This window comes from Cyprinodon tularosa, unplaced genomic scaffold, assembly GCF_016077235.1.
Source record: "Cyprinodon tularosa strain WSP-4 unplaced genomic scaffold, ASM1607723v1 ctg696, whole genome shotgun sequence".
NCBI lineage: Eukaryota > Metazoa > Chordata > Actinopteri > Cyprinodontiformes > Cyprinodontidae > Cyprinodon > Cyprinodon tularosa.
Genome location: NW_024039447.1, coordinates 95,417 through 111,789, shown reverse-complemented (window position 1 = coordinate 111,789; position 16,373 = coordinate 95,417). Strand labels below are relative to the sequence as shown.

General features: G+C 38.1%; 1 protein-coding gene across 1 annotated transcript; it reads right to left on the bottom strand.

Moving 5' to 3' along the window:
* Nucleotides 1–2,486: 2,486 nt before the first annotated feature.
* On the bottom strand, nt 2,487–15,877 carry lzts1 (leucine zipper, putative tumor suppressor 1). The gene is made up of 9 exons (XM_038268180.1): nt 15,527–15,877; nt 11,155–11,489; nt 10,937–11,065; nt 6,069–6,210; nt 5,599–5,990; nt 5,342–5,515; nt 5,046–5,177; nt 4,312–4,506; nt 2,487–3,500 (listed from the first exon to the last, which is right to left on the bottom strand). Exons 2-9 carry the CDS (start codon nt 11,383–11,385, stop codon nt 2,979–2,981), a joined length of 1,917 nt encoding a protein of 638 aa, XP_038124108.1. The 5' UTR covers nt 11,386–11,489; nt 15,527–15,877; the 3' UTR covers nt 2,487–2,978.
* Between the last annotated feature and the right edge of the window lie 496 nt (nt 15,878–16,373).

Here is a 16,373-nt window from a genome sequence, read left to right as displayed (position 1 = left end):
TTTTGACTTCCACCTTAAAGGTATAGTGGAGGATGTTCTTTTTCCAGGTGGATCATCAAAATAAGTTGTCCTCCTAATTGTCAGTCATTCTGGTGATATGTTTATGTAAGGCCATTATACGTGCTCGTCCCCATTTTCACTTACTGTTGATGAGTCTGACATAGTGGAAAAATTACAAATCTTCTTTTGAAATGTAAGGTTGTAAGAGCAATGCAAATAGCAACTTTTAAACAGAGCATGCACGAGATGAAATGGGCTTGTGCACGCTCATGCAGGTGTTTAAAAGGGGTTCCCTCTTGGGAGCGGGTACAGGGTTGTGCATCTGCATTTATTTTAAAAGTGTTGATGGCGGGTCTTTTAAAAAATTCGTGAAAATCCTCCACTATACCTTTAAGTTAATGACTGTACTCACAGAGTGTTTCAAAAAAATAAAATAAACCTGGTTCCAGATGGCGATTGGGATCATCACCAAAATTAAATAGATTGCTCCTTGGACTGTGGTGCACCTTTGGTAAAATTTTTTTATTAAAATCCATTGATAACTTTTCAAGTTATCCTGTAACAGACAGAAAACCCAAAGATTTGTAATTGGAAAATGTTGAAATACCATGCACCATTACCATTCCTTAATTATATATTAATTTGTGTTTATTTATTACGTAAAGTCCTTATAAAATGCAAGGAAAAACTTTGGAAAACTTCAAGGGGTTTGAATATCTCAGCATTCCTCTTTCTTTAAGCTCATTTTAAGTGATATTGTGGCATTCCCCAAATGACTGAGAATAAATCCCACCAGGAAGGTGATTTCCCCATGGGCCTCGTCAAAGGCACGTCACTAAGAAACCGCCATCTAAGCATCTTTACTAGATCCATGAAAGAGCTAAATTTACTCCTCCTGGTGAGGAGGATTATATAGTCTACCTTAAAACAAAGGATGAGCCCCACATCACAACACATCATCAGTCCAGCTTCTTCTTGTTTAAACAAAACAACGCCGCTAAGATAACAGCACATAGATCAAAAATCACTGTTGATTTTGTGCTAATTTGTTCCAATCTCAATTAGCAACAAGGTCAACATAGAAATCTCTGGATTTTGACGTAAACCTCTCATTTGGGAGTACAAGTTTTCACCTGGCTTTCTCACAGTTTCCTAAAAATGACACCAGTCCCATAGAGGTCTGCTTGATGAGACAGAACGCCCATCACCTGGAGGTCAGCAGCAAAGGGTGATTTTTTATGGACAGCCTGTCTAACATCTCAACATTCTCTCTTACAAGTCCTACTGTTACAAAATTGTTCTAATAATGCTTACAAAATCACAGAAATCTGGTCAAGTTACTGTCAGAGGAAAAAAAGTTTTATTGTGTTTCTAAATGGTGTAAGTAGATATTTGGGGGGTGCAGGTGGCGCAGTGGTTAGCGCATACGACCCATGTACGGAGGTCTTAGTCCTCGACGCAGACGACCCGGGTTTGAATCTAACCAGTGGTCATTTGCAGAGGCATAGCCAGAAAATGCTAATGGGGTGGCTAACCAATGTACGTCGAGGGGTGGCTGAAAGGCACCAGAACCTCAGGGTCAATCTACACTGTTCCAACAGGAACAAGCACAACATCCATATTTTCTAAATAAAGACAAACGATACTTTCCAGCAGCCTTTGCTAACAAATGGATGGATATATTTAAACATGTATGCTGTGTAAATAAAAGGTATAGTGGACAAAATTCTTTCAGGTTTAAGTTCTGGGGTGAACATATTTTTCATTGTAATTACTTTTATCAATAATCATTATGCCAATAAATGATATTTAAATCTACTAACATCCACATTAAATTTATTTTTAAGTTATTATTAAAGTAGTTATTTATCTATGATTTCACTGAAGACTTGCAGAGGCACATCATTTTATCTTTACCCCAAATAATTCAAAATTTAGTTCTGAAAATATCTGTAACTATCATCTTTAATGTTTGTATTTTGATGTGCATAATTAACCACAGTGTTTCTGTTGTCAAGTAGTTGTTAATATCTGAAAAATTTAAATGTTTAATAAGTTTGAACATTCCCCTTCAGAGTGTTACTGCTGCCACCATCTGTATTTCAGGGAAACAAATAGTAGGGTGGCCACAGGGGTGGCCAATGATTGGCTAAGGGTGGCCATGGCCACCCCTGGCCCCCCTTTTTAGCTCCGCCCCTGGTCCTTTGCCGCATGTCTCTCCCCCTCTCTCATACCCACTTTCCTGTCAGCCTACTGACAAAAAAACGAGGAACTAGTGCTGTAAATATTCAAATAAATAAATAGGATATTTGGAGAAATTGTCTATATTCACATGCAATAAAACTTTCATAAAGATCAACATTTCCATTGACTAAAGACTGAAAATGCTGGAATAAAGGTTACATTTGAGGAGATCTAAAGAGTGAGAATAATACACTAAGACTGTATAAAAGCTTTGCATTTTTAGGAAAACATTTGAAACAAGATTTTGCTGTTTGAAATTTGAATTGTTCAAACTCTTTGCTTTAATAACAGTAAGAGTAAACACTGTGGAAGCATACAGTGGCATGACAACAGTGGTTAGAGTTCCCCAGTGTTCATAACACTATATGTTGTTGTCTTGTTGTCATGCTGGAAAGACAAATGTAAAAGAGATTATAAGGAAACCCTGGTTCTATACGACATCAACCTTACAAAAAACATTTTTCTAATTTCAGACAAAATCAAAACTTGTTCCTGTTATAGACAATAATAAAAAATAAACCTATTATGCCATAGAAAATCTATCTTTTACTCTTAAACAAGTAAAAACAATATCAACATCAATAACAATTTTAATAGTATTGATTATTCTATTATATCACAGTTTTAAATAAATAAACTAAGCTTAAAAAAAAGAATCAGTGCTTTAAGTGAGTAATTGACAAAACATAGAACTGCAATGGCGTTTTTAAAATAGAAACAAGTGACGGCTCTGATCAAATCTCTGTGGCAATGACGTCCTCATAAGTTTGTAACCCTGCGCTGTATCTGAGGTCGAGGCTTGGCTGTGTTCGGCTCTCGAGCTCAGCTGTCAGCTCCTTCAGGATCCTCTCCAGGTCTTGGTTCCTCTTGTGCATTTGTAGGTAATTGATCTGGAGCTGCTTCTGGTATCTGATCACCCTGTCCTTCTCCTTGTTCCATGTTTGCCTTTCCTGCTCAAAGCTGCTGACCAGCCTCTCCTGAGCATTCTTCTCCTCCCTGAGCTCCTCCTTCAGTCTGTCCACTTCCCTTTGGAGCGATACAGTGAAAATGTGCTTTTGGCTCTCTGTCTCTTGGACCTGGTCAGGGATGTCCAACTCCTGATCTGGTCTCTCAATTTCTAAACCTTTCTGCAGCTTCTGCTCTCCAGCTGTGAGAAGATCCTGTTTGACTTGCTGAATGTCTTGCTCCAGTTTGCCGACATTGACTCTAAGAAAATCAGCCTCAATCTTTTTGCGCTGAAGTTCATTGTGGCACACCTGAGCAAAAGGGAGGGAAAAAAATAACCAGATTTTTTTTTTTATCTTTAAGTTGTTTCATGAGTGAATGCACTAAAATGTTTAGCTGTGAAAAATGTGTTTGTGTTTGTAAGATGAAGATCCTTGTATTTTTTTTTTTCTTTGTCAGGCATCAGGAATATACGACGGAGTATTAGGGCCACACATGAAGAGAAAAAATATTTTTGCCATGACGAGATTAAACTCGACATGTCAACTTTAAAGTCGACATGTCGACATTAAACTCAACATTTCGAGAATAAAGTTGAAATGTCATGTTGAGTTTAATCTCTACGTGTCGACTTTAAACTCGCCCTGTCGACTTTAAACTCGCCATTTCGAGAATAAAGTTGATATATCGTGGCGACTTCAATCTCGACATTCCAAAGTTTGGAGAAAAGAGCAACCGCGCTCCACAGCTGCAGTCTGCTTTTTATGAGTGAAGGTAGTCTTTGACGTGCTGCAACTGTATAATCATCACAGGAAGCGGTGGCCTACCAATAATAACGTAACGTCTTTCCCTATGCTTACCCAGGCTCGCAGTTCTGAATTTGAGAACATGTCAGTCATTTCAACTTTATTCTCGAAATGGCGAGTTTAAAGTCGACAGGGCGAGTTTAAAGTCGACATGTCGAGTTTAATCTCGTCATGGCAAAAATATTTTTTCTCTTCATGTGTGGCCCTAATACTCCGTCGTAGGAATAGAACAGTGGACATCTTTCCTTGAAGTTATAAAAAAATGTAGGCAGTCTCTTCTGGACATTTGTGTTTACAAGGAAACAACAATACCAACCTCAGCCTCTCTGGTGCATGAGTACAGTTTCTCTTCGTAGTCCTTGTTCTGTTGCTCAAGCCTCTCCACTCTGGCTGAATTTTCCTTTAGTGATGCTCTGAGACTGACTATCTCATTCAGCTTGTGGCTCACGTCTGCTTGGCAGTCCCGCAGTTGCTGCTTCAGTAAAGATATTTCTCCTGTTTTCTGACACACCTAAATTAAATCAGAAATAATAATGATCAAAACAATTTTAAGTGTAATTTGAACATTGAGATAAAGATAATGCAGAATATTTAAACATTCTCGTTAAACTAAAACATATATATATATATATATATATATATATATATATATATATATATATATATATATATATATATATATATATATATATATATATATATATATATATATATATATATATATATATGTATATATATGTATATATATATATTTCCACACAAATACATGTTGAAGGACCTAAGAGAAATTGCACCACTAGACCGTAGCAGACTTGCTAACTTGCCAACTGTAGTTTCAAAATAGCTTTCATAAAATACGAGTGATGGTTTGTGTCCATCTCCTGAATAATCCACCTCCGCCTAATTTCTTTTCTAGTGGGCAAAACTCTGATCCTCAAAATTAGTAATCCTCCCAATTCTTCTCTTCATTTTTTCTTTTTCAAACCTTTATATACAGTATCTGCGTTCTGGTATCCAGCTCAGGCCTGATATAGTTGATATGCTACTGACCTCCCACTGTATTTCCTCAAGTGTTGGCACAAGCTGAGTGCTCTCTTTCTCATATGACCTCAGTCTGAGTTCAGCGAGGTCTTTCTCTCGAGTCAGCTTTGAGACATCTTCTTGAAGCTTCCCATTCTCTATCTGCAGAAAAAACAAATTTTCATTTAACATTTTCCTGCAATATATACACCATTTAATGCTTTGGTTTCTATATGAATAAATGCAAAAGTATTAAATCAAAGCAAAAAACAAGAATATAGATGAACTACTGTGAGAGATCTGCATGGATAGAGGTAGGAGTTGACCTGGAGGTAGCAAACTTGCTGCTGAAGAGCCTGATGGGTTTTTGCATTAACGTGGGAGACTTCCCGAAGCTGTGCCTTACATCGATCCTTCAGTCCATCAATCTCCTCTGCACAGAACCTTTGTCTCTCCTCAAACAAAACGCATGTCTCAGCCTCCTTCTCCTCTAAACTCACCTGTTGTAAAGTTAAGAAACATGAAATTAACAGCATACAGATATTTTGATCATGGTGTGTGTTTTCCTCACTATGTTCAGTACCTGCAGCTCTTGAAGTTCGGTTTCCCTCTCCAGAAGTCTCTGTTCTAGATGCTCAATCTGAAACTCATCTGTGGTTATGGGGGACCGGATCCCCCCTGCCATTTCAGAAGGAATTCTTAGTTCGTCCGCAGACAGAGGGGAACCAGCACCCTCATTAGCCTTAGAAGCCGACACACTGCTGTTTAAACAAGCCCTGTAAGTGCAGTCGAGGTTTGTGTTATTTCCGTTGACCCATAGAGGGAAACTGGGTTGTTGTCCTTTGCTGAGGCTGTTTATAAGAGCTGTGCTACCATCATTCTGGCTGACAAGGCCTGTTGAGGCTCTTAGACTGCCACTGGTGCTGTGTGTTGGAAGGCTAGACATTGAGTTACGCCCAGAGTCTGAGAGCGTTCCTGAAAGGCAGAAATTACATCTCAGTTATGATTTCATTTAAATTTAGGGCATTTATTTACCAGTATGCAGACAAACACCTAAGGGGTCTTGTTTGTGTCCAACATTTGGAGTGCTTGCTTTCTTCGTGGGACCAATGATGTTGCCAAAATCCGTCGTTGAAGCTGTTGTGTTCACAGATTTGAAGGCTGTGGTGTGGATGAGTGATTTCTCAGCAGGAGGCTGGAAGAGTCAAAGGATTCCTCTTAGCTGACAGCACAGCATAAAATCAAAACATTTTATAGAAAGTTTAAGAAATTAAATTCAAATTCTTTGAAATTAGGAGTTTTTAAACCTATGAAATATTTTTTCCCCCTCAAAAAGTAAGTCCTGTGTCCTGTGTCTAATCCAGTAAATAATGTTTTTTTTCCCTTATGCTTCTCTCCTTATATTTTTTTTTCTTCCTTTATGTCATCTCATATCAGAAATTGAACCAGTGAAGCATGGACTGCACGCTGCTCTACCACTGGCTGAGCAGCACAGCTGTAACTGCAAGTAAATGTCCATCCACTGACTAAAGAAAATAGAACAGTCGTTTTTTAAGTACCTATTGTCAGTGTGCCCCATCTGTGCCGTCATATGCTGTACCACAGCACCATACCTCCCCTCCTGCTCTTTCTGTACTCCTATCTTCACCTCCGCAGTCTACATTTCCCCTCCATGTTCTGTCTGAGGGAAGATGAATAGCCTCTCACCATGATATTAATAATATGAGCCATTGCTGAAGTGTAAGAGGCAAGGCTTGTGAGCTCAGCACTCCTTCTCACTGACTTCATGCCTGGGATCCCTTTTTTGGGTTTTTCCTTCAAACTGTCAAATTCTCTCCGGCTCTCGATCTCTCTTTCTCTCTTCTCCCCTTTGTCTGTACTGTCCGTCCCCAGAGGAATAAAGACCTACTAAAGAAAATGCTTTTTATCGTGTTCCTGGCACAGAAATTGCCTCTCTGAGAAGATCAAGGCATTCCTCAGTCATTAATCTAGAGTTGGGGGTAGGTGATTAAAACGTTATGGAGATCTGACATAATTTATGAGAGATGTCTGTAACTTATTAAACTACACTGCAAAAAATATAAATCTCAATAAGTTATTTTTTCTTAAAATAAGTGTGTTTTTTCTTGATTTGAGGAGGTAAGTAAGACACTTTGCCAATGGAACAAGACAATTTCCTTTTAAAATAAGAAAAAACTATTTTATCGTCTTATTTCAAGTAAATATTATCTAACTATCTTATTTTAAGAGTGAAAATACTCATTCCATTGGCAAATCATCTTATTTACCTGCTCAAATTAAGGCTAAATATACTTAATTTAAGCCATTTTTTACTTATTTCTGGATTGTTTTTGCAGTGTACAAAGCCTACAGTTTATTTTTTTTTTCATCTTCCACATCACTGCTTGATTTGTTAATTAGTTTAATTTCTACGAATCCAACGTTTGAGTATTGAGTGAGATGATTTACACCATGTTTAATTTGCAGGCTAACTATGATGGCTAATAATGGCGACATCTGGGGGAAACAGCATTAACTTGATGGACTGAAAGCAAAACACTGACTTGCTAGCAAGGCAAACAGGTCAAAGTTTTGTTTTTATTAAATTATATACATATTTTAACAAACATAACACAAAATTCCTAAAATGTTGTTTGGTTAAAGTCAACTTGAACTATATAATGTGAAAAAGACAGTTTGTGAGGCTTATAAAGGGAACTAATCATCTTAACACCAAATGTATATGTATGTCTTTAATTTCAGTAGGCTTTAATTACTTTTATAAATCCACAGTAATGGTTTAGTCAGTTATGGCTTTCCTGTTTTAATTACTGTTTTTATTCATTCTATTTTACAAAAATGTTTTCTCAATTTTGGTTCTACTTTTTTTGTTTTGTTAGTTTTAGTTAACTAATAACCATTGCTTAAAGAGATGTAGCCCTCAAATTAAACCTGTGAACTTTTTGCCAACACAACAGAGAGAAAAACAAGCCAGAAGCACATAATTAATAGACCCTTAGGTTTTAGCATATTTTATTCTCATTTAAACTACAACTGAAAGAATATTTTTTATGTCCTGTCTGTAAAGATATTATTTAGACAAAACTTCTTAGTTTCTTTCACTTTCTTTAAATTCAGGACTTTGCACACCCCTCTTTGGAATTTTATAGATTGCTTTTTAAACTGTACATATTGCACAGATGTTGTTGGTAGGAATCCAAAGGTATTTTACAGTATTTCCTTTAATATTGACCTACAGTATTCCTCCTAAAAGAAATGGTGTAACTACGGTAGTTTGTAGGGCGGTTTGGTTCAGATCACATATTTTCTTAAACATAATCAAAGTTAGGGCTTGTAATGGCCAGCCCTAAACTACGATTTTGTTCTGATAAAACCACTTGTCCAAACTTTGACTACCTGTCTGCTCTTTTTAGATGTTGCTATTTATTTCGTGTAACTTTTTTCTTGCAGCAAAACACTTAGATATGATACGGTTTTTGTTTGTTTTTTCTAATGGGTGATACTTACATTTTACACTAAAGCACATCAATCTCTTGGATACAGAGCCATTGTTCACTAAATTGGCAAAATAATAAATGCATTCTTTTAAATCGTTGAAATATTACAACCACCATTATTTCCCCTGGTGTATTAAATCCAAACCCGAGCAAGCATTCCTCTCAAATTACTTTTCTGAAAGAAAACGTTCACTGTTAATAATACAGTTAACTTGAGCGCAGTTAACTTGGGTTGTCATCTGTGAATAAATGTTTCAATAAAATTTTCTCTCTAATGCTCAATGGTCAGCTGTGTTTTGTATTGAAATAAAAGAAAATAGTAAGAACAACACCTAATTCAGAGTGAAACCTCAGAGAGAGGGACACTGCATGCTGAGCTGCACAGAGTGCAGCAGTCAGTAACTGTCCAATATCCTACAGTAACTTCATCTGATGTTCAGATTGGCATGTCTTCCATGAACTGCATTGGATGCATAGTTATAAAGCATGCAGCCTCTGGACATGTTCTACAAACGTAGGACCAAATCATGCTTTTGGTAATCGAATCGATGAGTCTAGGTTTGGCAGTAACCATATTTACTGTATATTTGGAACAGCATATTGTCACACTAAAGTGATCTGCATTAATCCCTGGCCTTAATCTGACAGAAATACCTCAGCATGAATAGATTTAAAGATGTGGTCAACAGGGAACAATTAAACAATTAAAAGTAATCACACCCTTTTAATGAATTCTGGGTGTTTAACTCAACCTTGTAGGTTTCCCATCAAAACTGACAGCCATATAAAAAGAATGGGAGTCCAGGTTATTCATCCATCAGATGAGAAAGGGAGCCCCACTAACACACACTCAAACACACACAACAAAACAATGTGTTCTCAGTTTAACCACATTCCTGATGTAACATTGCTTCATATCTTCAAACAGACCCCGAATATATACATTTCTTTTGTGTGCAGCACTAGTACAGTAACTGACTGACCACATGGTCAGATATAGAAGAGGATGACTGAAGCAGAAAACAACTCCTAATTTGTCTGATTTTGAGATGACTGACAACCCTAAAGAAGACAGTCCAAAGTGGAGACTGGATCTCAGCCCCAAAGGACACAGAAAGTAGTTCAAGAGTGGAAAATTTACAGATCATTCAGAAACAACATGCAATTCAACATATCTGGTGGATGAGATCAAGTCAAGGTTCCAGCTTCTTTTAATTTATTTATTTATATATTTTTATCTAAGTCAATCACAGGTAAAACTGGAGATGACAAACCTAGAGGGGAAGCCTGTATTCACTGACACCTAGAGAGAATGGGAACTGGTTGATTTTGCAGGTGTACCTCTATCAATCAAAGAAGGAGGCCATAGAAAGTATTTGGGGTGCAGGCAGTAATTTTTACAGGCAAATATTTCTTTACAGAAGTTTTTAGAATTTATTTTTTATTTTTTTTATTTAGAGATTTTAAAGTAACATTTAGCTTCCTTTAGGGATGTGTGGATCAAGTGGGTGGGACTCCTGCCACTGATGTACAAACTAGGCCTGCTTTCCGATATTCCTGTTACGTCAAGGTTCACCTTCCTAGCAAACCAGGGAAGTATGAAATAATGACTTGGGAGGTATGTGAAGAAGGGATCAGCTATGTCTAGACTATGCAGGTTTACATGGGGAACCTTGTTACTGGAAGGGCCAAAAAATCCTTCCCAAAAAATAATTTCAAAAAGCATTGTCTATTCCTAGCTATAATTTAGATTGCTTAAGCTTACATTTGTGGTGTGTTTAAAGATTTTTTGCTGAAATTTGAGAGCATTTAAAGCAAGTAAATTTGACAGGAAGCACTATTGTAGGAAGTGGGAAATAAAAACGAGGGTTAAGACTGAGATGATAATGTTCAGATAGTGACCTATATACACACTCACATAGAGACACACGTATACTTATGAAACCTCTTTTCCCTCCCACTCCCCGTCCCCTGGGTGTGGTGAGGGGCTTTCGCCTCAAGCTTGGATAATATACCTGAGAGCTTGAGAGTCCTTTGCAGTCTATCTGTTGTTCTTAGGAGTGAACCTCTCTGGACTGACATCTCAGATGTTTCTCTAGGTATCTGTTACATCCACATTCTCAGTGTAGGGTTCATCTAATGTCATTGGCCTTAGTGTTGCCTCCACCTATAGGTTCTCTCCGCTAGCCAGACGTACTTGTGGTCCTTTAATATAAATGTATTTAGCTGGCAGATAATATTATTGCAAATAGCATTTGAAGAAATAGTTTTCTCAAAATTTCAATGGTCAGCTGTTTATTGTATTATAAACAAGGAAAATAGGAAGTACAGCATCTAATCCAGGGTGAAAGCACAGAGTGGGGGGCACTACAAGCTGAACATGAAGGATGGTTATAAACTCACCTTTTCTAAAATCTTTCCAGGCATGAACAGCAGTTTGGTTTGCTGTCGTCCGTCTGATTCCTTGTTTCTACTCACAGCCTTCTCCAACGATCTTTCCCTGTGGTACGCTGACCTCTGCTTATGGTTCACCTTGAGTTGTACAAAAACATTTTACTCCAAAACTGTTGTATGCATACCAAACAGTAAAATTAGATTCTTACTCACTCATTTAATCGTACCTTAATGTAAAAGAAGTCCTCACTTCTTCCTGACCTGGAGTGGGAGAGTCCTCTAGGGAGATGAGTGGCTGATGAGGAGCTTTGAGCAAAGCCACACTTCAGTAAACCATCCAGATTGCACCCTCCACTCTTCCTTTGGGAGCTTGTTCCTTCCTTTAGCGGATAGTCAGAAGCCTTGACATGCTTGCTGTTGAGGCTGTTTCCAGCAACAAGGCTGCTGACGCTACCCATGGTCCTGCAAACACAGGCGGGAACTGGTCCTGATGGAAAACTCACAAAATATTGAAGGAGGGACCCGTCTCATGCCATTGGGAAACTTCTGACGTTAGCCTCATCTGTGAGACAAAAAAACAAAACATGTTTATGGTATATTATTATTTTAAACTGGTTCATAGTTTTTAATAATTTCTTTGGAGCTTTTCTTTGGACTTTGGCTGATTTTCTTCACAGATTTTCTGTGCAGATATTGTACCTAAATAACACATCTGTAGTACAGTATGGCTTTTAAAAGTGATGCATTTTAGGGAAAGCTTATAAATAACCCTTTTATAAGTTACCTGAAAGTAACTTATAAAAGACATTGTACAAAAATTCATTATAATCTAAAAGTGGACCTGACAACTCTTTTAGATAATAAAAGAGATTTAAAGGGTGTTCGAAGTTTAAATGGAATTACTCATATTGCTGCTTCAGGTGCTGTACCTTGTATTTATATGTTGCCATCTTTATCTTTTTAAATGTTTTAATAGGTCGATAATTAGGCCATGAATAAAGGTCTGAATCTACATTATCCACCCTTTTATTTTATTTATATATCAGTTATCTTCTGCAGAGTCTATTGTTCTGCAGACTTAAAGAGGAGATTCTTTTTTGTGTGTCTGGAGTTCATAAAAATTATTTTTTTATGTCTAGTTGAAGTTATCAGTTATGTCTGCCATTACCAGACACTAAATTGGTAAATCTATTCAATTTAGGTGTAATTTGAATTCTGATTGTTTTAATCGACAGGGATGCATTTGTGGTCAAAAGATAAACTTAACAGTTTTATATTAAATGATTTGAAATGGTAAATGGCCTGTACTTTTTTTCAAGTCAGGAGACTGGACCAAAGCCCTTTACGCTACAGTCACCCACGCACACACTCATGTACTGATGGTGGCAAGCTACATTGTAGCCACAGCTGCCCTGGGGCTCACTCACAGAAGCGAGTCTGCTGTCATCGCCACAGGTCCCTTTGACCACCATCAGTAGGCAATGCGGGTGAAGTGTCCCGCCCAAGGACACAACAATGTTGAAAGCCTGCATCTGACCCCACTGTCGCCCCATTTTAAGGATTGTATCATTTCACAAGGAAGAATGAATTTACAATTTCAATCTATAATAAATAACACCAACTGAGAGGCTTAGTTTAAATTCATACACTAACTGTTCTTATGGACCAACATTTAATAAATGTGTTTACACGCCCAAATATATATGCAACTCAAGTCATATTTGGTAAAATGTTATTCATTAAGTTTCAATTAAATCAGATTTTTCTGTATCGAGGATTATTCTCAGTAAAGATAACTTTATACCATGATTTAGAGCAAGGGGCTCCAGCTCTAGTCCTTAATGGTTGGTCTCAGTATCAGGCCTCTACAGAGCTCAATGACATGCTGAGGAGGTAATTCAGCCATTCAATAGGGGTGTGTCAGAGGGAGGATGCAATTCAAACTTGCTTAAAAGTGTCTCTTAACTGTAGTTGAAAACCATCGACTTTAGAAGGTGATGATGAATAAAAAAAAAAGATCCAAAATGAACACCAAATCAACAGCTAATGAATGCAATTGCCCATAAGGTCATTCCAAACCTTAAAAAAAAAAAAAAATCTAAAAGATAACGATTGAGCTCCTTTGTCATTATAACAAAAACATGTCTGTTTAGTGAAGGGCCTAATCCCAACACTCTGTTGGCGCAGTTCAAGGCAGAGGGTCACCACATTAAAGGCTGTCCCAAACCATGTAGTGGGTAGGGCGTTAAATAGCCCTTAAATAGCATTTGGATTTTGACAGTGGGTGAAACGACTAACTAATGGTGGAGGAAACACATGCATTCAAACGTAAGTTCTGCTAGTTTGTTGCATCTTCCTCACACTGACAGAAAATCACTAGTCAGGAAAAGAAACACAGACGCCATTAATTCCAAAAGGGAAGGTTCTCTTTGAAATATTTGACTGTATATGTTTATTTCTAAGAAACGGGCAAATGATGTCATATCAACCTGTGCCACAGAGCTACAGCCATGCACATGATGCATCAGTAGATGTAGCAACTTTTTCCTTTCCGTTGGAGGGAAAAGGCGCCCTCTACAGCTGTAAGTGTGACTTCGTTAAGAGGTAGTGCTTAGGAGCAGTTGATATTGTGCCAAGGTGTCAAATATAAAGCAGTATGGTGTCACAATAAAGCTTCTAAAAAGGCCTGACCTTAACACACTGAAAGTATAGAGTATCGTTTAAAGAAAAACACTTGAAAGGAAGCAAAATAGTTCAAGTTATGGATTTTATAAATTCAGGCCACCATGGAAAACAACAACAACAAAAAACATCTCTATTTCAAAAGCCCCCAAAAAAAATCCAAAATGACAACACAAAAACATCTTCCTATGAAAATGTTCAGATAGCAGATTTAAGAGCAGGTGAAAAATCAACTAGTACAAACAACCCCCCCACCCCCCAACAAAAACAAGGGAGGTAACACATTGTTAAAGAGAATGACTGTATAATGCACCAGATCTGTCAACAGGTGATGTTCTTCATGAATGATCCAAGCACAATTTCTCTCTTCAGGTTTTTTAGTTTCATAACATTTGCTGCTCAATCTAGCCCTTTAATGAGGAAGCAGATGTGCTCACATTTGCAAAACAAACTGGCTGAAAATAGTCTACACTGGCACTGTGCCTGGGTTTCTGTATCTAGATTTGAGCTGCTGCAGTAGAATTTGACAAATAACATTTTGGAAAACCTTCCTTAAAACAAGCACACAACCAAGCAAATCACTACTGACTTAAATCTTGCTCTGAATTAACTCTATTGGTTGGGCCCTTTTTGTATGAATCACTAAACCAGTGCAGTAGCTTTAAGAGGCTCTCAATTTACTTGGATTATGTGCACCTTCACTCCTTTTCCAAACTATTATTAGACAAAATTCCAAATTTCCTTCTGTCTGAAAAGGGGGCTTTGACACACTTAGCACAAGTCCAATCCCTTTTCTCATTAGCCTAGATAACATTCTTCAGACATTATCTTAATACTGCTCTTTTTCTTTCACACAAGTGTTTGTCAATAAGCACAGACACAGCACTTTGTGTTTAGCCAGCTTTTTTAGCAATGACCTTTTGAGACTTACCCTGCTTTTGGTCTATCTGTGGACTACTGTCAAGTCAGCAGTCTTCCCCATGTTCATGTAGGCCATGCAGTAAGTTAACAGTCCTTTTTTATCAGTCACATGTACTAAAATTTCCATTAAAGCAAAATTGGATGTGAATAAGCTCCAAGGAATAAAATCAATACAAAAATAACCAAACGCCCAAATATATCACTGTCTGGGAAAAACTATATGTTAAAAATTTTGAAATAGAGATACTGAATAAAGATTTTTTTTAACTTAATTTACATCTAAGCTTTTGTTGGGGGAAATGGAACATCTATCTACCAAATTGCTATCATTACTATTCATGCTGGCTCACTGTCTCCACCTACTTTGAAAAGCAAACACATCACAGATGTTACTATCAGGGTTTCTAACCCACAGGGGAAAAGTCAGCTCTGTGGTTGAATTCTCGTGGCAAAGGGCATCACACTGGATGATCTCTGATCCTTGAACCACCTGGTCCTCAAGCTTTAAGTCTTTTATAATAGTCCCAACAACAAAGCATGGAACATATTTTTCTACACTTTGACACATAGATTACCAACTTTCACTGTCCACTTTTACGGAGTATTGTCAGAGATGGGAACTCTGGTGAAGCAAAGGAGAGAGGATGAAGATGTTTATCACTTCAAACATAAGAGAGGAAAAAGATTGAAAGACAAACCCAATGTGAAACGATGAGGAGAATCAAAGCACCAATAGTGAGACTGTATATAAAAAATGGCAGGACTTTCTAGAAGAATAGAGAAAGAGTATGTTCAGTCACTGTGGATGTCATTCAAAATTGAGACCTGAACAAACCATCAGTTTTCTTTGTCAGCCTGGTGAGCAGTCTCTGACATGGCTGTGTTTTACTGAGCTGTCTGTCTGCTACTTAATCTACAGACCCCACTATCACTCTCAGATATCAGCATCCACCTCTGACAATGGAGCAGTGTAATGAAACAATAGATTTTACTTACTGCCAGGCCAAACTAAGCACCCATCTCTTGCCGAGCCCCCATAGAGTCATCCATCCGGTCCTGAAGGAGGCAAACAGCCAGGCGCGTGTGTGTATGCATGAAAGGACAAGGAGCAAATACAAACACTCTCACCCCGGCCAGGAGGGTTTGCTAACCGTCCTGTTAAAAGGGGGTGGGTCTTCCTGCTTGTCTAGTAAGCTTGTGCCAAGTTTTGCATCATAACTGATATGGAAATTCAGTTGTGTATCTGTGTGCACCAAAAGTGAGTGTGTGTGAGAGAGACCTCCCACTCCTCCCAGGGGAGCTGGTGTATAACATGTGCTCCCATAGAACTGGCGTGTGCCGCTCAAGTGATTAAGTCCCAGCTTTCACAAAAGATCTTTTACACCTTCGGTGCGACCCCCTTTTCTCTCTGCATACCCCTCCTCTTTTTTTGCATCGACTAACTGTGTAATAACCATTCATCCTTCCCTCTCTCCCTCCTCCTGTTAGTCCCTCCTTCTACCCATCCATCCCACTGGCCGCCCTGCACCCACTCTCAAAAAACAGTTCATCTGCAAGAGGAAAAAAGGCGCTTGCCCTCTATCTTTTAGCTCTTTGTCTGATGAAGTGTGCCCTCTTTGTGCAAACTCTTCTGTGGTATTTGATGCATCCCCCCCAACTGCCCAGAATCGTATTTGCGTGTTAAGTAAATGACTGCTCCTGAAAATTAGAGGGCCACCATTCTGAATTTATGACCACAAGCTGTTAGAACTCCTGGTTTTGAGATAATTTTCATGTTCACACATGTTCAACACAGTTTCACAGAAGCAGTAGAGTGTTAATAATGTATTCTGACAAATTGCAC

Excerpts from the sequence above, each read along its gene's own strand:
- lzts1 (XM_038268180.1), bottom strand. The coding sequence starts at position 11,385 with ATGGGTAGCGTCAGCAGCCTTGTTGCTGGAAACAGCCTCAACAGCAAG. Across the intron at positions 4,507-5,045 it reads TTGAGGAAATACAGTGGGAG|GTGTGTCAGAAAACAGGAGA; the intron begins GTCAGTAGCATA and ends GATTTAATTTAG. Across the intron at positions 3,501-4,311 it reads CATGCACCAGAGAGGCTGAG|GTGTGCCACAATGAACTTCA; the intron begins GTTGGTATTGTT and ends CCTTTTGCTCAG.